General features: G+C 42.0%; 1 protein-coding gene across 3 annotated transcripts in view; it reads right to left on the bottom strand.

The window, feature by feature from the left end:
• Positions 1 to 347: 347 nt before the first annotated feature.
• The window catches only part of ets1 (v-ets avian erythroblastosis virus E26 oncogene homolog 1), a 46,634-nt gene continuing 20,463 nt past the window's right edge, over positions 348 to 26,518 (bottom strand). For 2 of the 3 annotated variants that reach the window (XM_066709753.1, XM_066709772.1), the window contains 7 exons: positions 13,939 to 14,058; positions 12,936 to 13,136; positions 12,440 to 12,517; positions 11,926 to 12,171; positions 9,455 to 9,715; positions 4,225 to 4,343; positions 348 to 3,751 (listed from right to left, as the gene is read on the bottom strand). In XM_066709753.1, the coding sequence (XP_066565850.1) occupies positions 3,536 to 3,751; positions 4,225 to 4,343; positions 9,455 to 9,715; positions 11,926 to 12,171; positions 12,440 to 12,517; positions 12,936 to 13,136; positions 13,939 to 14,058 (1,241 nt within the window). In that variant the 3' untranslated portion in view covers positions 348 to 3,535. The remainder of the gene's footprint in view (positions 3,752 to 4,224; positions 4,344 to 9,454; positions 9,716 to 11,925; positions 12,172 to 12,439; positions 12,518 to 12,935; positions 13,137 to 13,938; positions 14,059 to 26,518) is intronic. The other variant, XM_066709763.1, reaches the window with a different exon arrangement.

The raw sequence follows: 26,518 nt of genomic DNA, 5'->3' as shown, positions 1-26,518 counted from the left end.
GCTAAAAATAGCTCAGTTGACTGTTAACAGAAAATCGGTTGACATTTCAAATTCAGTACTGAGATTGTCCAAAAAAACTAAATATGTGCCTACGTGTATATGGCCTTGACAGACATTGACCAGTGTTGCACATTCTGGGCTCCTTCTTTGTGGTTTTCATGGTTGGGTGCAAAAACAAGAATGCATCAAGATCTTTGTGCTGTCAACATCTCTATCTTAAATACTATCAGTGCGACAATGAATAATAATCTATCAATTTGTTCTCTGCACTGATACACTTATGTGTGAATGTATGTGTGTGTGCATATCTTTTGATGTGACCCAATAAAAACACACAACTCAAGAGATTATGAAATATTTTTGTTCACATATATTTTTTATAACATAGTCATTTTAAGTACAATAAGAATTAAGGCTACAGTTTATAAAACTTTCCAGCAGAATCAATGATGGCCCAGCATCAGCCTATTTTAATAACAACTGTTTTGCAGACAGGTTTTTTCTTTTTAATTCATTTTTCTGTATAAAAACAAGTAAATCGCTACATTTTTGTTCAGTCCTACACTACCCTTTTTAAAATTTCCATTAAAGCACCAGCTGTCTGCATCTCTTATTTCAAAGTTTATAAAATATAAATTATTTGAAAAATATTCAGATGTTTGTGAAATACATCAAAAAATTAATCTCATGAACAGAAAAAATACAGAAAACACTATAAAAAAAACGCACACACACAAATGACAACAACGATGACTCCTTGGTATGCATGTAACTGCCGAAATGGTCCATTGAGAATGATCCGTGCAATACAATTGTTCATGTACATTATACAACAGTCCAGAGTGCTGACAGGAAGTACTTCTTTAAATGTGTTTTTATCGCCAATAAACAGGCATCGGCAAACTAATCGATCTCAGAGGGGGTTAACAAAAGGTCAAAAGGACTTGTTTTTGAGGTTGAAGTTCTTTTGATTCTGATGTTTCCCCTTTCAAAACGCAAAAAGTTTGAATGCTTAGTTAAAAAAAAAAGAAAAAAACAGAGCAGAATAACTTAAAACCGTGTATTCGATACAAACATACATGACACAAACAGGTAAATAAATGCTGAAAAACATTCTTTGGAATAACAAGACATACCAAAACACAGAACACAAGAAAAATACTGAATGTTGGTCAGGGATCCTGCCGCCGATGCCCACTTTTCTCGCGGGCTGCACCTACAATGTCCGAAACACGCGCCGGCCTTTTCTGACTGCGGCTCAACGAAACATCAAATGGGTTTTCGATGGCGGGAGCAGCGTGATTGTCACTCGGAGTGGGTAAGCTGCCCTTTTTCGGTTGTGCACAGAGGAGGAAGTGAGGGCCTGCGACACATAAACCGCGTTCCCTAACTGAAGATTGGATACTCCAGTTTGTGAAGACAAACCGTTCCTGCAAAAAACCCTCAGCATGGTGTTTGCCGCATCTCTGATATATACTTTCTTTTCCTGGAGAATGTTAGCTGTCAAGGGCTTTAAACACTGTAAACACTGCAATCGAACACAGAGCGATCACATTTTTCAGTCAAAATATTTCTAGTGCCCTCCTTCAACACAGAAGCCACAGTACATGAGTAAACCTCACAGGCATTTGTTGTTCTGTCTATCTGAAGGTTTTAGTGAAGTCCATACACCATAGAACCAAATACTTTTCTAACACTTCTACAACTGTGAACCATTCCCAGGTTTCAGCCACTTTTAAACATGAATTTGCTTTATTCAACGAAGGAGTATTCTGGCTTTGGCATTTCCTGTCTGAAATTTCAAGAAACACGTGTATATTTTGAAGTTCAGAAAAATTCCTTCCTTCCAAAGCTCGTTAGTTAATCCTCAAACCCTTTTCACTCAAATCGCTCTCTTTCCCTCTGCTGTCTATACAGTACAGTGTGGGGGGGGAGTCGTCGCCCCCTCAGTCTTCATCTACAATAAACCTCACTCGAAACCCATCTCTTCTAGAATCCAGATGTGTCCACTCGCCAGAAACCTTCAGTTCTGCCTCGTTACGGTTATTTATTTACATTCAACCACAGTCTTTCTCACGCCGAACTCCCACACTGCTAAAACCAATTTCTTTCATTATAAGGCTCTGTATGTTCTTCTAAATGGACAGATTGCATTTTCCTTTTCAAGGCTCCTTTCAATGGTTCCTAATATAAGACTATAATACAGTACATTCGACCTACATTCTAAAGCCCTCTTTGGTAACAATATCTCAAGTGAGTGGCATGCAATTCAATTAATTTCGGTGAAAAATAAGCTATTCTTTTTCCAATACCTGCAATACTGGAATATCAAGTTTGCTCATCCTAGATATACTACCATAAGAGAAGGAAAGAAATGAATTGTAACTCTTTACATCTCTGCGCTCCGTCTCGAAATGTGAAATCTAAAATAATGATCATAGTCAACCCTCTTCAGGAACTGCGTTGACGCATTGACAGGTTAATCGTAGCCTTCTGCACCTCCTAAGCCGAGGTTTAATTAACAATGCTAAAACACCACACAATGTTACTGACCTAATGCATTTTAAGACTGGTAAGAGATGGTAGCTGTTCCGTAGCTGATTTTCGTTTTCATTGCAGTAATGGGAATGTGGTTTCAAAGGTGGCTGCAGCAGTTATAAGGCAACTGTCACTTTCAGTTGTGTAAATCGGTTACTTTTGGTATGAGGTGGTGAATTTCAATTCAGTGTTTTTTTGTTGTTGTTGTTTTGAATTAAACAGCTTTATATAAATGAATGAAACATTTAATTGTCTCCAGTGTTGTCTAAGAAACATTTTTTACGACTTATTTTCTCAAAAGCCCTAGGAATACCTTCATTTGAGTTAAGAAACGCAACGTGCATTTTAACTTTTAATGGGTCCTTCCTTAATGTCAAAACTGGCAAGCCAAACACTTAGCAACACATGTACAATGTGGAATTCAATTAAGACATGAGCTTAACACAATAATACTGGCACATATTTATATTTTTAAAAAAAATTAATAAAAATAAAATAAAAAAACTTTTTTGGTCCCAACTGAGAACTCTGCCCAGGTGAACTCTGTACAGAAGGGCAGTGACAGACAGCTATCATAAAGAAAATTATATATATATTTCTGTATAGTTCCTTTTTTTTTGGCAACAGTTTTTGTAGCAGGAACTTTCCATCCTTCTTCCATCCCAGCATCCTTTGCCATCCTCTGGCCTGCTTCCATGTCAGTTTCTTATGCTACACAAGCAGAAAATGTTCGGCTTTCTCTTTTTTTATTTTCTTTTTTTAACTGCAAGCTTCCCATTTGCCTTGAGCTGCATTGTAAGTATGTCCACACAGATGCGTGAACTTCCGAGGGAGGCACTGATTGTGTACTCGTCTATACAATATTCCTCTATTAAAAGCTCAAGCGGCAAATGACAAACAGCACTTAAAAAAGAAAGAAAGAAAAAGTTTTACATCCCACTGCACCCACCCATCAGTTAATCCTTCAGTCCTCTGATTGTTCACTCGTTCCTTTGAGTCACTCGTCTGCGTCGGGTTTTACGTCCAACATGGCGTGCAGCTCCTCGGGGGTGTAGCCAAGAAGGCTTTTCAAGTCACAAACGAAGCGGTACACGTAGCGCTTCCCCGATGTCTTGTGGATGATGTTCTTGTCGTAGTAGTAGCGCAGCCCCCGGCTCAGTTTCTCGTAGTTCATCTTGGGCTTGTTTTTCCGTTTCCCCCACCGCCTGGCAACCTGCGATAATTTCAGAAAAAGCCTCTGTCATGGGGCGGCACTGGGTGCGATTGACAAACCAAAACTGAAGAGTAAAACTGGCGTTGCCCCAAACTTTCTCGTGCACAGTGGACAAGTCTAGCCTCTATGTTTATGACAATATGACAGACAGAGTTTCAGTCGTGCTATGAAGTCGCCTGGTCTCAATTTTTTAGAAACTAAATTACTTTAACTTGGGGATCTGAAGAGTAACCTTTTGACCATCAGTTTCCAAATAACTGAGCTTCTAACGTATTCCTTTGGCGGATTTTAGTACAACCAATCATTTCAATTACAGCTGGCAGGTTGCTGATGGTGGAAGATTGAAAGGACTGGTAGCTTTAGACATTTTGAGTCTAGCTGACAGTCACAGGTGAAGTGAATTGTATCAGTTTTGATCGAGCCACGCCAGATCAAAGTGAGCGGGATGGTTCGCATGCTGGACGTTTTCTCACCTCGTCGGGGTCGGACAGCTTGAACTCCCAGCCGTCTCCTGTCCAGCTGATGAAAGTCTGGCATGATTTGTCTGTCAGAAGCTCCAAGAGAAACTGCCACAACTGAATGGGTCCGCTGCCTATTCAGAGAGAGAGAGAGAGAGTCAGAAACACACTTGCATACTAAAGAATAGATGGCACTTAAAAAAACACCTTGGTTTTATTATTTATTGAAAAAGCAAATAATTTTTTAAATATGTAACGTCACACCTTTGACTTTTAAATTATATATATATATATATATATATATATATATATATATATCACTATCACCATCAGCCTATATCAATCCACTGGTGGGTGAAGGCCTCCCCAAGATGTTTCCACTTGCTTTGATCTAGTAGTTTGAAATATATGATATATGTGTGTGTGCCGTCTATGGTGAGAAACACTAGGACAAAAATAAGTTGAAGAAGGATCTTGGTTCTCAGCTTGGCACACATTCCACTCCCTAGAACTAATAAACAGTGTTTCGAGGAACAACTAAATTGCAAAAGCAAGTTTCATTGGAACAGTTCTTCTCATGGTACTCACAATGATGCCAGAACTGGAATCACTGGATCTAAACTGAAGAGGGCCCTGAGTTAAGAAACATTGCCTCAGGAGTCCATTTGCCCTGTTACTTTGTTTGTTTCCTTCTGCGTGCAGCTCTATCGTTTTTTTTTTTTCCTCGACAATAAATTCCATGAAGATGAAATCACCCCGGCCTAAAAAAAGCCTTTTTCTCATCAGCTTGAAAACTGGAGCATGACTGAACCGAATAGTCTCAAGTGAAGGAAACAAGATCCAACTCATTCACAATTCTCCATGCTCTCTACAGCCCTGCGTTTACAGAGGCCGAGCACATGATCTGCCACAACTGTTAATTGTTTTTCACCCCAGAAAATGAAAACTCAGTCTGTATGCTGACGATTATGATATACTTATTAACTTGTTATTAAAATAAACTTTTTTTTAATCCTGACCTGCACTCAGTGACCATTCACAGAACATAATTAGATCCTATTCCAGATATTGCACATTTGGCGGGCACGTTTATGCAAGAACTGGAAAGAAGCAAAAAGTGAAACTGTAACAAATGTGGAATACAACCATAATAGGGTGAGTTTTACAATGAAGCAAAATAATACAGAACGGCTTACAACACCTACAGCCAATCTCAACATGATTACAATAAGATTGAATTGGGAGCGTGTAGTGGAACAAAAGGTGCTTTTTTATCTTATTTTCTCTGGTTAGCAGAGTGAGAATGGAGATTGTTGCCACAGTATAGTTTTCATTTAATCCACTGCTTTATAGTTTTGTTTTTCTTCTTTTTATTGTGCTCTACTTAGCCTTAATAGCCTGGTATGTATCAGTCTGGATTCCTTTTAAAGTTTATGCGCTATGTTTGACTTTGTGGTTGGAGTACATTAGCCGGTGAAACATTGGCACCTGACCGCTTACCTTTGCACAGAGAAAGTACTCTGACTACGAGAACGAAGCCATTTGTTTAGCACTGATTGTGTGCTGATGCTGATTGTGTTTCAATCTATTTTACCCAGAACCCACTTGTGTGCTGCCACTGCTGAGGAAAAGCAGAGGACGTTGAATCACTCTTTGCCATAGCCTTTTTTATGACACCAAGACTGCAGTCTGCAACCAAAAGCAATGCAAACGCGTCACCGAAGAACCTCCAGGAACAAGGAGCGGGATTCATTTAAGACTATAAACTTGAAACGCTTGACTTTTATAGGCCGTGTTAGGAAGTAGCCGAGACACTCCAAGGGACGAGCTGATCTCCACTCTGCTAATAGGCAGATGATTTTGTCTGCTGTGCGTTGACTGCTTGCGAAAGTGTGCAGTTGGGGCAGTTGACACCGTCTTCAGAACAATGAAAAACAAGAAAACCTCAGGGCTTAGGCAGTTGTGCGTTTATCTCTCACCTTACTTGTTGCCTGCTTATCAAGCGTTCCATCTCGAGAGATCTCTTGATGCCTGACTCTGTGGTTGCTGTCAGGAAATGGAAGCTCGTGTTTTCATAAACTGTTATTCCGATTATGATATATTTTTTAATATCTCTTCTCGGCTGCCAGTTCGATGAAGCAAAAGGTATCTTGAGCCCCTGTGATCTGCGTGCATACTTGTCTGGGCTGGGGCAAATAATAACAGTTTACACTGACACGCCAGCCAGGAACTCTGCTCAGTTCTCCTGGTATTTGAGGTTTCTTTTTTTCTTTTACCCTACCGTTGCGTGTTCTGCGTTTATGTGTTGTTCGAAAACAAACGCTCATACCATAAATCTTGGGCAAAGCCAGGAATCCTTTATCAGATTTAGATTTAAAAAGGCCAACAGTCCCGGTTTTAATGGTCCCAAGTAAGAATGAACTGAAGGGTCACAGTGTACAATATTGGGCACCAAGTTTTAATTAATTGATGTATGAATAACGCATGAATACATTATGCACTGTTAATCACATGTATAATAACGTTAGGGTCAGGGTTAGCTATAGGGTTACAGGTTTGGGGTTTGGGCAGATACACATGATCATCAGAGCTCAGAGGAAGTGCATGAGGCATTCGAAAGTTATTCCTGTGGGATTCACACATTAATTCATCAAGAATTGGTGCCCATTATTGTAAAGTGTGACTCACTGAAGCTTTCTGTATTTTTTTTCTTGATCTTTTATATGAAAGTAAAATGGGATGACGTTCATTTTTTTTGCTTTTGTTTCAGGTTTTTTGCGATAGCGGTCACATGACGCTAATGCAATTAAACGGTCTCTGATTGTGAGTTACAGTGTTACCATTGATTTCTGGGGCCTAGCCCATGTTAGAGGCAAGCTTCAAATGCATGTGTTCAAAGGCTCTCAAATGTCATAATTAAGTTTGCTCTAGCTTTGATTCTATTACTGTTTCCTGGGAAATAACACTGCCCCCGAAATATGCATACGGGGATAATATTTTTCATCAGTTCATAAAAAAAGAAGGTATGTGAAAAGTAACTTGTTTAACGCTGCTATATTTGTTGATTGCTGCTACATAATCAAAAGTAAGATGATACAAATGGTTGAGTTTGTTCCTTACTTACTGATTCTGAAGTTTCTGAAATTTCCTCCTTATCTCTCTCCAGTAATTTTATTTCCAATTCATGTTATGTGTTCAGTTCTGTGTTTGAAACCAAATAGTTATTGGATCGAAGTTAAGGTTAATAATCTTGCAAATCTTAATTTCTATACCAGTTGTATATGAACTATAACTATAGTCTATAAACTAGATGTGCACATTGCGTACAGATTTGCCTTGTCTTCTTCATAAAGCAGCATTATCTGAATTACTGTGGTTTTTATCTAAATTGATTAAAACTTTTTTTTTCATATTTTAAAGAGAATCTAATTTGAGCAGCTTTACCACATGAACACAAAACTTTAAATCAGCTGAACAAATCAACGTGAAACATCAAATGCCAATTATACTGTTTGATATTTAGGAATGCAATATAATGTAACCGAATCATAAATGACAAGCACATGTGTTAGCAACAACCCCCGCACCCCATGAACAGTATGACTGCAGCTTGTCTACTGAGAGATACTCCCAGGCAAGGTAGTACAGGCTCTCCTTGTGATCACAATCGCTTGTGAATCGGAGTCCTGTCCTGGCCCTGTGTCAGCTCTCGTCTGTATTCTGCACTTAATGCCGTGGGCTGGTTCAATAAGCAAGAGTGTTTTTCCTGCTCAGAGATGCTTTCCCTCACCACTGGTCATTAAGGCCTGCCATTGCTTATCCGAAGCCAGCATCTACGCCTCCAAATACTTTGGTTTTTATTCCGAACCAGCAGTTTCATGTTTGCAATGATGATCTCAAAGTATTGCTCTCTCTCTCTCTCTCTCTCTCTCTCACTCAGTGTTTACAGTACTCATGCCATACCCTCTTCCCAGACCAGCGTGGGTATCCGTTGGACCCTCATCGTTTCACAGCTGATTTACTCAGTTTGACTTTTGCACGTGTCACTCCCTCCCATGGATTCGAATGCAGGAATTCCACTTAATAGTTTTTCCAAAAGCCTGCGGTCGTCATTCTGTCCGGAGATTCGGACAGTGTAGCCCGTGGGGCCGAAGCGCTTTGTGAAAAGTTTGTGACACCTTCAGAAAAGTAAACACGAATATGGGCTCGAGAACGTTGGCATGTGTGAAATTAGAGAAGTGTTCGTATGCAAAAGACGTCTTGCTGCTAGATGAAAAAAGTAAAAGAAAACTGCATTTAGCTATGTAGGTGGAGAGAGGTCTTCCGAGATAAATCGATAAATCCACCTCGGTTTCTGAAAGTACAGGCAGGTATCGCTTAGCACTGTTTCCCCGAGTTGCCAAGACAACCAAAAAAATAGGTCAAGATGTGGGGTAGATAAACTGCAGATGAGAACTCTTTAGGCTTAGGCAAAACGAGAGAGACCGAAAAAAAAAAAAAAGAGGCAGAGTTAGTGCTAGTTTCCTGTAAAGTACTTTCTTTCACCTCGGTGGATTCATCTAGTTCTCTTAAGAGAGTAGAGATGAACAGATACCAGATTCTTCTGAGGATTAAATTACCTGTAAACGCTGTCACACTCGTACCAAGGAATGCCGATTTGCACCACATACCGCTATAAACAGCTGCATTATATTTAACATGTAAACACACCCTAGATTTAGATGCCATCCCCTGCTGTCATGCTCTGCTGCTGCACAAGAAACTGGTGCAACCAAGAAGCATTCAAACTAATCACCAAGCACCTCTTTTTCTCACACATGCGATTTGTTCTGATCTGTTTTGCGAAGCACCGAACTCCAGATTATAATTGAATTGAAGAGGACGTGAGAGGACACTGTTCTTGGTATTGAAGAATTTCCCCCAAATTGTGAAAAGGTTTGATCCGTACTTTACTTGATACTGAGGGTGTGGTTGGAAACAGTCTACAAATGTAGGTCAAGGTCATCGTACTGCCTGGGGAAAGATGGCTGATGGATTTTTATCAAAGTGACTTGTCAAGGGGTAGAAATAGTCAGTCAACTGATACCTGTGGACTCTACGGTGGTCTTTACACTTTACACAACTGTTTCTTGATGTGTGGCAGCTCAGTGCTCAGTGCTAAACATGCAAAATGTCAAACTATCGGGGTGTCGGGTGGGGGGGAGCATCAGTTTAGGAAAAGGCAAATGGAAAAGACAGAACGTACCCGTGTAGCCGGCGAGCGCGGCCGCTGGGATGACTGGCTTGTCCTTGTTGAGGTCGGCCCGTTCCCTCACGTAGTCCTTAAAGGTGCCCTTGGGCTTGTGTCCATGCAGGGCGCTGGGGTAGTCCTCCGAGTCGAAGCTGTCGTAGGATGGCACTCGCTGCAGGCTGCTGAAGGATGACTGGCTGCTCCAGGACTGCGTGAGCCGGTCGCAGCTCTCGAAGCTGTCCATGCTTTCGAAGGAGTCCTGGCCACCCAGCTTCCCTGCGCACGGGGGACAGAGAGAGGATTCGCAAAGTTGAGCAACTCTCTGAAAATATTTACAGCCAGTGCATGAGTACAGAGGAGATTTTTTTGTTTTTTTTGCCTTGGCCCTTTTCCAGCGAAGCCTTTTGGAGGAATATGCACTTACAGTAATTTATTAATCTTGGTAAGTGTTACTCATATCATTTTGCTGGAAAGTTTGGCTGCTAGAGATGTAAAACTGTGGGCTGGGGGGATATAGCTTTCAAGTCTTTCAAGATAACTTGGATAACTGACTTTTTTCCTATTTGCACAAAAGTATTTCAAGTTTTTGGAAACGCATGTCAGAATTATAGTTTCCCTCACTTTTAATTGAAGTGCCTCGCTACTTAAAGTAATTTCCCATTGTAGGTTCTTCAGACAATCCCACTTCCCTGAACTAACTGTACACAATCAGTGGAATGTGTGCCCAAAAATCATAAGGTGTAGTAAACTAGTGACTGCCACCACATGAGTTTCATGGAAAAAACTAAAAACAGCCCAGATATGGCGTTAAGTTCAGTATCGGTTTGACTTCTTAAATTCTGTACCAGGCTGATGTGTTTGGCTGAGGTTTGCTTATAAAATGCAGTGTGGGAGGCAACTTGAACCAGTATCCATTGTATCTGTCCACCTACCCCACCTGATTCACAGTTCACTGATACTCACATAGCCCTCCCACCTCATCTCACAGGTTTCTCATACAGAAAGCTATGGGTTTCATCTGGAACATTAAGTGCAAATTGCCACAGTGTCCCTTGTTAAATATAGTTTTGTCTGCGGGCTTGTGGCCTCAGAAATGAAAGATAATCCGGTACTCTGCTGATCCGGAGACCTTTGACTGCAAAATTGGAGCCACATGTAGGTTGCATTTTTGTGCCACGAATATTTTCCCACAATTGAGAAACTGCGCTTTGCTGCCAAAAATTGTAGATTTATTATGTATAAAGTCTGAACATACCTTTTAGGACCCTAACAATTCTTTCACTTGAAATTCTGGGAGCACATGCAATTTGGAACTTAAGCAGCTGGTAGATTCATGGACTATCATGTTAACGCACATCAATCTTGTGAAAACTACCTTTTGGAGAATCGTCAGAAGCGTAGGGGGGTGTTGGCAGAAAGGAGTGTTTATCGGAATGCAGTCTCCTGTATTTTTCTTTTCTTTTTTTGTTTTCCTGACACCTGCCTCAATTGCTGAAGACTTCAAAGTCACACGTTCGGCGAGTCAGAAGAAGGCGCTTTTAAAGGTTACCTCGCTTGCATTGTTTTACATAAAAGGCAGAAGCTGTCAGGGCTCAAGTGTGCAGTGTGGCTTTCGTTGGAAGGTTTTGACTTTGACAAAAACAATTGAGTTTTTGAGCAGTCACATAGTTAAGGCGTGTTCATCTGAACCACAACCAAACCATAGATCAGCTTCATGTAGGAGTGTATCTTTTTTTTTTTTACTTGGTACATTATAGATGTGGCATTATAACAACACGTAAACAGAGACAATGTTATACAGAGCATTAATTAGAAACCTGCAACATGAAGCTCACCACAACCCCTCAGTTATGATCAAGATTTGTGGTGACAGTTTTTTTTTCTATTTTAATAAAAGAGTCTTAATCTGTGTGGGAGAGGGCAATGAGGGGGATGCACTGTTTGAATCTGATATCCTACAACTTACAAAGCATTTGCTAACTGTGTGTTATGTATTCACATTTCGTGTTGAGGGGATCTATTTAACTGCCTGGAAAACTATTCACTATTTCAGTAAAATTTGTATTTATTGTTTTTAATTAAGGTTGCAAGCCAAATCTAAAACTGCTAATGTTGCATGCAAAGATATTTAGAATTATAATCTCCAAATCATACCCATATGTAAAGTCATGGATAAGCGATACTCCCTTTGCAGCCATCTTGTCTTTTCTCAGAGTGTAAACTACTGGGAGGCTACTTAATCCATCACCAAACGATTTGGGAAATGTTTTGTAACGCCTCTGCTTTGTCTAGCTGCAACTAAAAACCAACTGAAAAATTATATCTGTGGAGAAAAACTAAACAAAAACTAAAACAACATATCTTCCACTATCAGTAATTCCCACACCTAATCTGTTCCGTGTCTAGAGTGACACCCGTGTACAGACCGGGAGCAAATTCTGTTCTTCCGGTAAACGGTGTGTGAATTTCCACAGTCGGGTTCTTACCTCGGCTGATGCGGCCCACACACATGTTGTCCGGGGAGATGACTTCCTGTTTGATGGAGAAGTAGTCTGCCTGGAGGGGGTTGAGGGGGGCGTCACGGAGGATCACGGACGGGTAGTCGCTCTCGTACTTGAGAGACAGCAAGTCTTCCGAGCTGATGGGGTGCAGCGTCTGGTACGACTCGGTGATGAAGCCAGGCTCGGAGTATTCCGACGGGGGGACGCACTGCGCGTGCTCGATGCCGTAATCTGGAGACGGAGAGAGCGTTATTTCTCACACTCCCTTGGTCGTCAAGGGTTCAACAGGACCCGGGAATGTCATCCGGGAAGTTTCGCAAAATTTTAAAAATTAGGAAAATTACGCAATTTATATATTAAGGGGTTACATATTAAAAAAATACTAAAATCTGAGACATCTGGGCTGCTGAGAATAAGCAGACATGGTTAAGCAAATCAAAAACAGAATATCCTAAACAACACAGTAGACAGGGGCGAGGCAGGCAGAAATTATACTTACTGACAAAGTAATCTGAGGTAAAGCGCGATTCCTGGAAGGTGGAGGTCAGTCCGTTGATGGGGAAATGCTTCGTGTCTTCTTCATGAAAGACAGAGGTGTCGGTGTTAAAAAACCTGTTCCACTCTCAGCTCAACTAAAGACAAGTGCTAGACAGGACTCTTCCTACACTCCACCAACTTTGATATATATTCACAAAAATTCAAAGTGAAATGAGTTTTCCACCCTTCTTTATATAATATATCACCGTCTTGTGTCATTTTGTGTGATATCAATCAATCAATCGATTTTTATTTAGTATGGCACCCTTCGCAGGGTAGCCACAAAACAGACAAACAAAAAATAAACAAACAAATAAATGATAAACAATTAAATAGAGAATATGTAAAGAAAGTGTCATTCACCAAATACAATTCCACAATCAGCTGAGACAGTCCAATTCTACATTACCCAGGTAGATGTGGGGGTGTTTTTTAAAGTACGGGGACAAAAGCTCTACCTTTCTGCAGCATTTCTAAGTGTTCCCAGAGGATGTCTCCCACAAAGTCAGGGGCAAAGTCTAGAAACCGTTCTTTCCCCAGAGCGCAGAGAGTGGCACCGTTCATGCAGAACTTGTGGAAGTCCACGTTCTTCAGACTAAACTCGTTCACTGTCCACGTCAGCCAGTCCACGACATGCTTCTCTGTCCACTGCTGCGGATCTGTTTGGCGAGGGGACAGGAGAGAAGATTATTGCAGATTATTTGTATTAAGGATGTGGTCATACCACAAAACTCGCCGAGCACTTGAATCGCCACAGGCAGAGCACTGCGGCCCTCCACAAAGCTTGTTCTATTCCCTTTTTAGTATTTTAGTACAGATAAAGGGTTAGATTTTGCAGACACTATGAATACACATTACAGCTCCACTTGTCTGTGTTTTTCCAGACTGTCCGCGACTCCCTCACACTGAACAATATCCTAATCTGCCAAAAATGGTATTAAAGTCTCTATGGCCTTCCTCAGGCAGTGAATCACTGTCTGTCACCCACCTGCACAAGTTCACTTCCAAGGGAGTTATTTCAGTTTCTCCAATCCTTTATTCCACTTAACAGCACACAATAGCGACATAACGTTGCCACTTATTCGTCAGCTTTGAACAACTGTTCCTGGCCTTGTTGCACTAAATCCTCAAGAACACAAATGAGGTATTTATATGACCTCTCTAAGATCTACTCCCAAAATTAAACTCCTGCATTGCGATTTTAAAGTCACCCCGAGGTCCAGTTTGGTACATCGGAACAGAACAAATCTGCTGATCAGCTCTTTAACTTGAACTGTGTACTCTTCCCCCCTCCGTGAACCGCTGCCCAAATCCTACTACACATCACTGTCCACCCATATTACCAACCCTGTGAACTTGAAGTAAAACCAGGCTATTGCAACATCACATTTACCTTCTACATTGTTTTTGTCCAGTGCTGTAGGCACTCCAGAAGTGGCACCATGTTGATTAAGGTCTTACCTTTTGGGATTCCAAGTCGCTGCTGTTCCTTTGTAAACCCGCTGAAGGTCGCTTTCAGGGCTTGTGACATCATCTCTTTACTCCCTGGAGTCAACAAGGGGACATCCCCACACTCCAGATCTGTCCATCAAGACAAAGAGGGAACTTCAGCTGCATTGGCCAGACACTCCTACGCCTCTGTAGACCAGTGCAATCTGTACTGAGCATGGACAACACATTCATCGTGGTCCGAGGGTGGCAAATGCTGTATTGTCAACAAATCGTACTTTGTTTGGGTTTTATTGTTATCAAAACAGAGGCGATGTGCTGAAGCATTCAGTTAAACTTGGTTGTGTGTTGTGTTTTGTTTTATTTATTTTAGTTTTGGAATGTTTTGTCATCAACATAAACCACCGTAATCTCCCTACAATCCGAGTCAAAAGAAAGCGGTTAAGCAATATTTGAATGCAAGAGTCACTGTGATGTAGTACAGCAAGGACAACATTGAGAAACACCAAGGGGAGAAAAAAACTTCAGTAAGCTTCACTTCTGCCATTCGACTCAGGAGGGAGTTTTACCATGTTTTACCGTGGTATTTAATCTAATGTACTGCTGCATACATTCTCCCCTGGATACAACAGTTGTAAATAACGCTGAGTTCCTCTAGCTGTGCTTGCTTGTTTGGGTTGAGTTGAATCGATCCAGACATGCTGCCGGTGGGCACAGAGTGATCTCACTGACCTCTAACCCAGAAACACTACCCCAGAGTCAAGCTGTCCTGGATGTGGCCTGAAAACACATCGTGTGTGTGTGTGTGTGTGGAACAGGACCCCACAGCGCTCCACCCCACACAATAGGAGGGCTCAGATGCTCATTTATGGATTGCATCGTAGCTCCTTCCCCACCCCCGTGTCCACACACACACAGAGGGGACACTGTGGCTGCACACAACGGGGATCAGAGAGCTGGAGCCAGAGGTCAGAGGGCAACGGGGTGATGTCACACTGGGTGCTGCCAAGCTGGTTCTCTCTGACACACAGGCTACTGTTCTCCACTTCTCCTCCACCAGAGACAGAGCCCTCTTTGATGGCTTAAACAGCCCCTGATGACTTGCACAGATTTAATTAGCTTCACCAGCCTGGGGGGCATATGCAAAGTAGGGTGCCTGGGCTGGGGGGGGGCATTACCATTACAGCACCACAGACCAGTCAGGGCAGCGACATCCGAATCAGAAAGAAGACGGAGACGTGGAGATATTTCGGGAGGCTATGATTCTCCCGTGTGTATTGATGGCAGCAGACGGCTGGTTTGCCAGGGAAGGCGGTGGCCTGATGATTGGGCCTCGACAGCCAACAGAAGAGTATATGGTTTCGCTTCAGTCGTCTGATAATCACAAACTATTAGCGGCTATTAGAGAGCTGTTAAGAGCTTTGTGAAAACAAGAGAGAGGCCAGGAAACAAAAGCCAAGGGAAGATTAAGAGATTAGCAATAAAAGCACCAAATGAGAACTCTGGTTTGTCACATGACAGATGCACATTTGTAGTGCATTTCTAAACTAAGTCCCCTCCAAGGCCTATTTAAATTTGGTGAACTTAATTTTCCAGTTAAGGCCAAGGGTGAGTGTCATTGTCCTCACTTTTTTCATTGCCTTCTAAATACATCCCCAAAGGAAGTGTAAGAGATCGGCCTGTGTGTAATCTTCCTTCCCCTGACATTGATCCCATTGTCACTGAACTCTCAAACTCTGCGTATTCGGCTCTGCTGACTCAAGCTTCCTCAGCCGGGGCGCCGCATCAGCAATGAAACCTTAATGGAGGTTCACTGCGATGCCGTACCATCTCGTTTGATTAGTTTGAGATATCAGTTTCATTATCAGCGTCCAACCACACCCAACTGCTGACACGTCATTCACATCGACCAATTAAAGAGTGAACGCTTGCTTCACTGCATCACATGCTAACACCTCCTGTCAATAGCGGCGCACACACTCATGAGACTGTAATGAAAATCAGCTTATGCGTCATGTTTTAGTATGACTTCAACACCTAACTGTTATCAGACCCAACTATCTCTTCCTCTTTGACAGTCAGTGCAATTCGTGTAGAAGATATATGTTTTTATGTATCTTCTATACTTATATTCTAAAAGCATTGGAGCCAGCAATGCACGCCCTCCGAAATGAAGTTTTCAGCCTCAGAAAAATACTTCTGTATGTGCTGCTGCGTGGGGGAGGATTGACTGCTGTCAGAAACACTGCGCTCTCTCACACTCTGACCTGGCTGGCTTTGAAGCTGGCAGCCGCTCAGCGTCGTTTATTTGAAATGGATCAGGTAGAGTTTGTCTGCACTTTCGAACCCCTCTCGGCACGACCAAACACCCCCTCTTCGCAAGTCTCTCACTCTCCCACACGACTGCAAACGTTCAACATGAAGGTCTTCTCAAAAAGCACCTCTTTCTTCTGACGTTGCGGTTACACGGGTGACGCCTATTGCAGGGGTTTAAGTCGCCCTGTTTTCTAAAAAAATAATCTGAAAATGACCCTTTTGCAATCATTCCCGTAGCTATATATACTTTTTTTTTTACTTTGAGAGAGTTCAGGCCATGACATTTAATTAATGTATTTATTTTAATAAATGAAACAGTCCATCTGGCCTCCAGCGCTCAATGTTGCCCCAGGGGAGGAGCTTTCAGATCGTTCACGTTATTTTTTTGATGGTGTTCTACCCAGTGTGGCGCTCAGCCAGAGTTTGGTCTCTGAATGACAGAGGTACAAAGTGTGCAGCGCTAAGCAATTTGGTATATAAAGGTCATTGAGGCCTATCTGTACTGTTGCTTCAGTTTGTAAGGGGGGAAGGGAGGGGACTTTTTTGTTTAGTTTTTTTCTGAAAATGTTTTGCATATCAACAGTCCACATATCATTGACTACTATCATGACAGTATTGCAAGTGATAGTAGCGCAATAGACTATAGTGACAATATATATTTGCATAGGAACTATGCAGTTATGAGTGACAGTTTATTTTATTTTTATTAATTCTAATTAACAGAATCAATGCAAGTCTCAGTTTAGGTGCTGAATGAGCTTTTGATTTCATTTTAGAAAGCTTACCCCACATTCTTAGCTGTCACTGATACTTATATTTAAAATATGTTATCATTTTTCTACTTGTGAATACAGTACTGTATAACTAAATGGCTATTCAGCCCAAAAATATCATATCATGCATGGGTGTGTGTCAGATTAAAATGCAAGAGACACTGGAACGCTTAAATCCAGAGTAAATACAGGGAGCAAGTGTTTTGATTCACAGCTCTCTGAAATATAATAACTCTCCGCTCAAAATAAGCCCCCGTTTGAACCTTTACCAAGATGATCGACACAGGAACTGGGTTCAGTTAATGGTGGCGTTGTAGCCCTGCTGTCAAACAGACACACTCTCAAATGAGTCCCATTGTCTCGCAGCGCCGCTGTGATGAGGTCAGTCTCAACACTTGATGCGAACACCCTCATCAGGGGAGATGTGATTACAGTCAGTCCTCTAGGCTGACAATGCTCATCCGTCTTTGTGAGTGACAGGCAAAGAGTGTCCGCCCATCAGCCCCGGTGTCTGACCGTCTGAGGAACAAGAGATCAGGGATCAATCTTATCTGGCTCTGTGATTACACCTCAAGAGTTGTAGAGGGACGAGAGGGCGCTGACAAGGCATTGGAGAAGGGAATGCAGCTTGCAATATCCGTGTGTCTCGGTGCTCAATCACTTTAGGAGCTGCTGATCATTCATGTTTGTATGTTAATAGAACATACTTGTATGTAAAAAAAACGTCTGTAGGGAGGGTCTTATCACAAATTGCACCAAAGTACAGTGCCATGGTTTAGACTGGACAAAAGTGTCAGGAAGAATGTATGAACAAGACCAGAGTTCAGAGTAAACGGGTATCCTGTTTCCTGATTGAGCGAAATGCCTCACGGGACATTTCACTGCCTCTATGTGTCAGAAGTACAGCTGGTTTAGCAGAGGCAGCGTCGGTGTTAGAAAGATCACACCGGCCCGAGCTGTGTCTCAGAGGTGGCAGCCACCGCTGGACGAAGCTCACCCGCCGACAGCACGCCTTCATCTGCGTGACTCTCTCCCCAGTGACCGTCGGATGGTGAATCTGGCCCTTTGTGTGGCCGTGTGCTCTCGCTAACACCCGTGTTTGACACCAGCCAGCTCCCCGGTGTGAGCATTACAACCTGGAGTCCATAGAGAAACACGTGAATCCAATTAGCAGCGTCTCTCCCCACATGTCAGAGCGGCGCGTGAAATTGCGATGCCACGGCACAGCTGAACGGCTCAAGAGTGGAGGGAGGCGTGGGGGTCACGATGACTCAGCCGGCTGTAATGTGAGCTGACCACAAGACAAAAATGAATGGGATATTCAAAGGCATCCTAGCCTCCTGACACCAGAGTAGAACAATACCCATTTATTGCTTTTTTTACTGCGTTCATTCATGCAGCTCCCAAAAATGATGCAATTCCACTCTCAGGACAGGCAACTTTGCTGCAATACCCTGAGAGAAGTTCGGCATCACTGGTGCTCCAATGGGAGATGTATCATTTATACACACTATATGTTTTGAGTATTTGTATGCGGGGGTGGGTGTTGGCAAAACAAACATTCCAGGATCTCTGGGCATTTTGGATCTTTCCTAAATAGAGGCAATGAAAAAAAGTCCCATGTAGGTAAGTAGCCAGAAAGCTGAAGCAATGAAACGTGCTGGATTGTTGTAATTTGACCACTGAAACTCTGAAACCCTTGGGGTCTTCATGTGAGATTAATGGCCACTCAGAATGAGATCATGTCCTACGTGGGCGTGCGGATTGCGGCTGTGAGAACTGGGCAGTTGCTGTGGATCTAGCGACGGTCTCAAAACTATAAACGCACCGTTCTTGCTTTACATCCGAAGGGCTGACCCAGGCTGACCTTTTCAGAGATCCTGCAGTCTTAAATGATGTGCACTTTCACTACAGGGGGCTTGTCAGGACACAGAACAATATCTCTCGCTAATTCACTGCGTCTCTCTGGAGGTGACACTGCTATCAGTGGCTCTCTTTGCTGGCGATCCTAATCCACTCTGGACTGGGAGCAGAGGGCAATAAATCGTCCCCATCATGAAGCGAGGCTTTCAGAGCTGGAAGCTCAGTGGGGGAAATCCTGTGCCGACTCTGTAAGTGAGCTACTGTTCCGATTTATTTAGATTTCCATGTCAATACAGAAGCAAAGGACAGGAATAGAAAGGCCTTTGCTTCTTCGGGGCGATAAAACCAACACCGAGCCCATGTCGGCCCGGCCTGCACTGAAGTCATTAACAGTTTCTAAAGAATTCAACCAGCGAGGGCTACCCCCGCCCTGTAACAGTGCCCTATTCTTAGACAGTCAGCGCCGTCTGCCTGCCGTTTATGAGCACAAAGCACCATTATGTGGCCTCGAGGTGGCATTGTGTTTGTTTCTGTATTTGTTGTCATTCTTCTGTCAAACTGAGGTGAATAAACCTTTGTTTATGTAACGTAAGACATAACCTTTCGGGGATATGCTGCCGTAAAATTAGTATTTCCAGCCCTCAAAGTGACAACGCTACCATAGCCCACACCCTGACTGATGCAACAACAGCCGCATTCTTCCCTCGGCGCTGCGCCCCCCGGAACCGAAATGACGGCCGCTTTTAACCCCTGCAATGCCCCTTTGTCATAGAGCGCTGTCACACTCGGGCTCGGCCATTCGACACTGCCTGACACTGTTCCCGCCGGAAATAATGGAAATTCCCCGCATTCTGAGGAGACAGCGAATGGAAACCACATGCAGCCCTCCCCAGAGCGCCGTCAGGCCTCAGCACCACTCAGATGGTGAATCGGGCGGCTCGGTGAAGCTGTAGGTGCTTTTCGTGTTTGCCTGCCATGCAGCGACTGCGGCCTGCTTACTTTCTACTACAACATGCCTAACGTGACGTTTGATTTTTGATTTTTTCATCTGCGTACTTTCATTTCTGTATCTCTGCAAGGGAATGCGCTCCAGATGCAGCCCAGATGGCATTCATGGTGTAAAAAAAAATATGAATACATTAGTTGGTTACCTCTCGTTGGCTCGGCTTTGAAAGGCATGGCAGGAGTACTGAGTATCAGACTTAATTAGTTTATTATTTCTTCAGTCTTTGGTAGATTAGTGTCAAGGGAGAGAGAGAAAATGTTCTGAATGGTGAAAACAATTGCACCTTGATAATTCAGCACAAAGCTGCTGTGCCCAAGAATTTAAAAGCAGCACATTCCAGTACAGTAATGGGTTTCTGTTGTATTACAAACTTATTTAAGCCTGTATTTGTATATTTATAGTATTTTTACTATGTGTAGTTATTTATGTTTTGCTTTTTGTTGTTATTAAATGTATGTCCAAGATGGCTTATTTTGGGGCTCATGTCAGTTTAATTGAATGTATTCATCTGTAAGTCTTGTAAAGCCAAACTATGAAACAGAACACACAAACACTGTCCAGTATTTTGTCAACACAAAGTGAGGTTTTACTCTGGAAAGAATGTAAAAAAATGAACACGTGGTTATAGATATATATATATATATATATAAAAAAAAATATTTTCTAGAAGACCAAACAGCTAAAATCAACATACTTTCATACCAACAGGTGGTCTTGAGACTGCAGCGTACATGACACTGCCTTTGAAATGCTGTTGACTTATCAGCATATGCAATATAAACAGTTTCTGAAGACCCAGAAACAGACATCAGTTTTGCTTCAACAAAAAAAGCGTAGAAACTGTTTATATGCTAAACCAAACATATGAAAGATAGACTGAAACTTGTGTTTACATTGCACCAGTGCGGTGTCTCCTACTTTTAGTAAAAGGCTCAAGTTAAACTCATCCTTGCATTTCACCCAACCAGAAAGAATGTACCAGTCCAGCACAGTCTGATTTCCTAGTAGTTTTATAAAATATCATAACCATAACACTGACAAAGCACAGACATTGTGGTGCCATCACAACACAGCATTTCCTTCTGTGTTTTTAAACCTTTTGTTGCTTTAAAAGCTTAGCAAGTGATTTATGGATCCTTGTAAAGAGTTACAATAAACTAAGACCTATTATTCTATTATTACCACTATTATAAATGTTCTTTCTTGTTCTGCAGTGTTTTCAGTTCAGCTCTTCTGTTTGCACACTTTTGGAGCCACTTTGTGGAGAAAACAATGCTGCTTAGACTGTAAATAGAAAGAAATGAACAGTAACAGTAATAAAAATGATCAGAAAGGACCTCAGTTTATTGTGTGTTGCTATCAAGGGAACATGATGTTCCATTAACATAAATGCTCAAATGTTTTGCAATGTGATCGACTTTTGGTGCAAAACTGGTAGCTACAGGCACGGATTTCAAAAGAAAAGAAATCTCAGTACCATAATGTGTAGTTTGCTGTGCACAATGCGAAAGATGTGAACTAAAGGGGAAGTGAGAAACAGATTAAGACCACTGCAGTTCAATCATTTCCTCTGTCGTGTCCTAAGATTTTATGATGAAGCTGCAGAGATAGAGCTCAATACAGTGCTCAGTCTTTAACAGGGCTGGATAGCGTGTTTCCTGATGCTTTTGTGAAGGTGGAGTATATAATTGCATTAAATGACTGGCTGAGGAAGTGAAAATGATTTTAGATAAATAAGTAAAACAACACAACAACGTATTTTACATGGTTAAAGGCCTAACATTGTTAAGGCCTATTTTGTGTGTACTGGATTATACACACTCACCGTGATACAGAATTTACCCAGCAAGCACAGCTACTAAAGTGGTTTTATGAGAAACTCATAGCGTGCTTTATCCCACCAGCTTCAGCAGTCTGCATAAATGGTGTCAAACACCAGCGCTCATTACCGCGGCCCCTTGGGTCTCCTCTAGACGCCTACAGTAATTGTAGTTAGCAACGCTCACCTCTGAACCGCACGTCGTTTCTGTTAAAAATATGCCAGGACAGAAACGCAGCTGCACAAGTTCCCAAATCCACCTCCCCTTCGTTCCACTAAGCATGTGTCTCCCATTTGGAGGTGCGTCACGAGAGCCTCCATTCCAGTCAAGGAAAACAATACAGGGATGCACCTGATAGCGGATTCCTGCCACACTTACAATGCACTGTATATATATATATATATATATACACACACACACACACACACACACACACACATGCACACACACATCTGTGTTCATGGGGATTTAAATTGCATTGCATTTCTTTTAGCAATTAGCAAAGCATGCAAATGTTTGTACTTGATTTATATAGATATGTTGCTCAACATGCTAAATATGGCCTTTTTTATAAGAAACATGATTGTGCAACAGCTGCTGCTTTTTGTGTTGCCAGGATTAATACGATTATTTTTTGGTTGTACCTCAGCCATGCACAATGAATTAGAATTTAGCAGATTCAAATTATATGGTCCAAATAACTGATTTCATGAAGTCGAGGACACTTTGATTAAAGACTGAAAACAAAAAAGTGTGCTTCATTTTTTAAAATCTGACAGTAAACCAAGGCCCCACTAATAATATAATAATGTACAGAAAACAAAGCAACAACAACAAAGCAGGACATGTGAAAGACTGTGACACCTCCACCCCCAGCCACAGTCACAGAGTGGAGCGGTTCTAGGAAGCCGGCAGCTGCAGCGCGCAGTAACGAGCGGAGGCCAGCCCGGCTCTGTGGAAGTTACTCATTGGCGGTGAGGGTGTTTTAGGACCTGTGACTCAGTAATTAGCCATGCTGGACTGCAGGGATGAGACAGCGCAGCCCCAGGCAGATGCCACATCAAGGACTTACGTGACGTTAAAGGAGTTCAAGTGGCTAACATCGGGGGAAGGGGGGTCGTTAAGCATGAAAACTCAGAGCTCATTAATTTCCACCTCAGAACCTTTTGTTGTTGTTTTGTTTTATTTTTTAAGTATTTTTAAGGGAATCAATAATATACACTTTTACATCCTTCACATTGTTTGTATATGTGTACACACATATATATATATATATATATATATATATATATATATATATATATATATAATATGTTTAGATATAGATAGATAGATATACTGGTACACATCAATATATATATATATATATATATATATATATATATATATATATATACATATATGTATGTGTTCCAGTACACATTCTTTTGCACTATTAGTTTCTGTCAGTGTTGTACGTGGTTGGCTTCAGTGGCTGACACAAATATATCATATATATATACATATATATATATATATATATATATATATATATATATATACACACACACGCACACACAGACATACACTAAAACCCTTCAATTTTAGTGATTATCTAAATTTACCCCACTCAGATAGATTAACTCTTTCCTCTCAGTTCATACCGTCTCACAAAAGCTTACTGTCTACCACTGCGATAAACTGAACTTCTTTTAATCGTAAAACTTTAAAAGCTACAGTATGAAACTGGAGGGTGATTAGACAACAGATGATTTCTACAGAAACAAAGTCGAGATGGAACCACCTTTTCTATCTACATGAACAGAGAACCTAAACATGATTCAATCTGCTCGTAAATACAAAACTGTGAGAAAGACAAAAATGGGGCTGTGGCTGGCTGTTCACCTTGGGAGCAGGAAAGGTTTCATATCTCTGCGAAACACAGCACAGACCAAAAGCAGCAACTGTGCTCACTACCCAAGCCACACCAGATCACAGGAGCATGTCTTTGCTTCAACAGTCTTGCCATTGTGATCTGTAAATCTGTTTCCCAGATAGGAATTTAAAGTCACCCTGGGGAGGGATGCCACTGGATTCGAACTATCAGACAGCAGCGTCCTCGGAGCTCAAAGGGAAAGTATCCAGGACAGCAAGACAGGGCCGCTGTGATGCTGTATCACATTTCTCGGGGGTGTTCCCCAGAGATGTGGCCACAGCACAGAGAAACCTTCGAGGGATGTGCTTTGCAAATGACAGTTTTGATGACTTGCACCAATGGATGTTTCTTTATTATTATCTCTCTTGCTATATATATATGCACACACACAAAAATCATTAAAAAAATAGACATTTGTTTTGTTCAGTCCCCAGCCCACATCAGAGAAACTAGAAACAGCCAATGTTGTTTACACAGCTGCTCGTAGCAAGAAGAAATAAAATCGAGGCGGGTTTGTGAGTGATGCGGTTGAGGAATTGAACCAAAAATCATTCCTGGTTCTACTTGTTCCTCCTCGCAACTCTTACTCTGTCTAGCACGGGTCACTCGATCCAGAATATAAACACCCCTCACGCGCTCCCGGCTCACAACAGAACCGCCGCTTTTGGTTTTGGTTTTGCTTTTGTGTGGGGTCGGTCCCCTTAGTACTAACAGGCATTTGGCGATCGATTGCTCCTGCCTAGCTAGCACAGCTCAGAGTCTGAATCAGATAAGCAGCCCATCGAGACGAGCCTCCTCCTCAGACAGGGATTCCTGTCAGTCACTCAACCCTGCAAAGGCAGATCAGAGGAGTTCCCAATTAAAACAAACACAAAGTGTGCCATTTGGGATGGGGGGGGTTCAGCATGGACACCTTTCCACACGCCACACGAATCACACTCACAACAGCGAGGCAGCGGGACTGTTCTCATTGATGGGAATCGCGCAGCAGTGTCAGACTGTCTTTCTGCTGTTAACCACCTTCTTTGCATCACAGAGCTGCCCTTGTGTATACCAGGAACTACTTAACACAAATCAGAGAACTCCATCGTTTAACTGATTTGGCTTTGACGATTTGAACAGTCATTCTGTGATAGCTGTTGTCGGCTTTGGCTACGTTAGCTGTCAACGGCTTTAATCATACCGACCGCAACAGTCACCAGTCGACACCAAATGAAGTCTAGCCAGTCCATGGGATTGTGCACCAGACTTGATGACTTCTGCTATAAGTCAAGACTTATACGTGCCTGTACTGGAAATGTTAGCTGTCTTGCATCTTTAATCTGCTGTACTGAATGCATACCTGCAGATGATGCAAACACAACATCTGGTTCAAATTCACTTGCACTGAAGTTCCTCTCTGCCCTGTTGTATTAGTCTTCACCTGATACTGATGCACATATGTATATAGTGGCTGCCAGCCTATTCTTTACTCAGTTTCATTCCAAAATGCTCTCTTACTTTCAAACTGATCTAGCAAGGCCTGATTTTTAAAACAGACAAGGACAGCAGATGCAGTAAATGAATAGACATTAGAGATACACGACAGCTGGAAAAGCACCATGTTCAAGTACTAATGATTAAAAGATACAGCTTCTAAAAGTGAAGATCACATTTATTCCAAATTATGAACAAAAGACTTAGTATGTCAGCCTCTGGTAGATCTGATCGTGTTGCCCCTGCCCACACTGGTGGCGCCTTGCATCTGCTCTTTGGGGAGAACGGTTTTCGCAGCCATTTTCACACAGGTGTGTGGTTGAACACTTTGCCAAGGGCTCTGCTTCTTTACTGCTGCTTGTCAAACCCACACTGGCACCTGTCTGACTTTCCACATCACCTGTATTGAGCGTTTGTCCTGCGATGTCTGTGCAGAAACTGTGACGCTGGGTGGGTAACTTCTGTGTGCGTGAAACTGGAGCTAAAAAATCGATCAGATACTGCGCTGTTAATAGGGTTTGACTGGGTTATTTGTTGTGTTCCTCAGGATGTTAACACTGGTGCACTTTCTTGATGCTTTGCTTGTAAATGTAAGGAATTACTGGTAAAGCGTGATGGATGTGGAAGAGAAAGCCCTTGATTTGCGGATGTGTCTTCACCGCTGTGTGTTGTTTACCTCCCTCACCGTAATTGTCAACAGTTCATTAATGATGAATATAAATCTTAAAAGCAGCCATTTCCCTTCACAACACTGCAGAATCAAGTTTACCGTAAATGCCCCGTGTTTGTATTCTAGAGCAGTATTTTTGTTTTTAATAGCATTTCAGACTAACTGTATGGTGAAACGAAAAGCAGGGTTGTTTTAATTGAATTTGGCCTTCAACAGCTACATTCAATGATACATCGTGCATTGAAATACCCTGAAACATGTTGTATCACAAAGGAGACGGGCATCCTCAAGCTAGACCAAAAGCTGTTTCTTCTCGTCAGAATATTTTCTGTGTGATGAACAAAAGAGATCAGAGTGGGTCATCTTCCGAACATAAATGGTACCCTTGAAGTTGTATGTATTCAGTATTAACCTTCAGTAGAGCCTAGGAGATATACATATATATTTTATATCACACTCATATATATAAATTTGCCAGGCTACAAAACAGTGCAAAACATGAACTGAAAGAGGGAGGCTATGGGATGAACCATTCAAGTATGTTTGAAAATCACTAGTCTACCAGTAAATGTCAGTTTGCAACATTTACATATTTTCTTATTTGGCTGATTTTTATATGCAGATCTGTGGCACACGGCCAAAATACCAGCGTCTCAGTAAGCAGAGTGCCAGCTTCATTCACAGGCCCGTATGAGGCTGCTGCAGGAAACGTGCCCATTATCCACTGTAGGTTAATAACCTCCTGAGATTGCG

Source organism: Amia ocellicauda, chromosome 1, assembly GCF_036373705.1.
Source record: "Amia ocellicauda isolate fAmiCal2 chromosome 1, fAmiCal2.hap1, whole genome shotgun sequence".
Lineage (NCBI taxonomy): Eukaryota > Metazoa > Chordata > Actinopteri > Amiiformes > Amiidae > Amia > Amia ocellicauda.
Note: the sequence above shows the minus strand (reverse complement) of the source record. Positions and strands in the feature narration are given on the sequence as shown.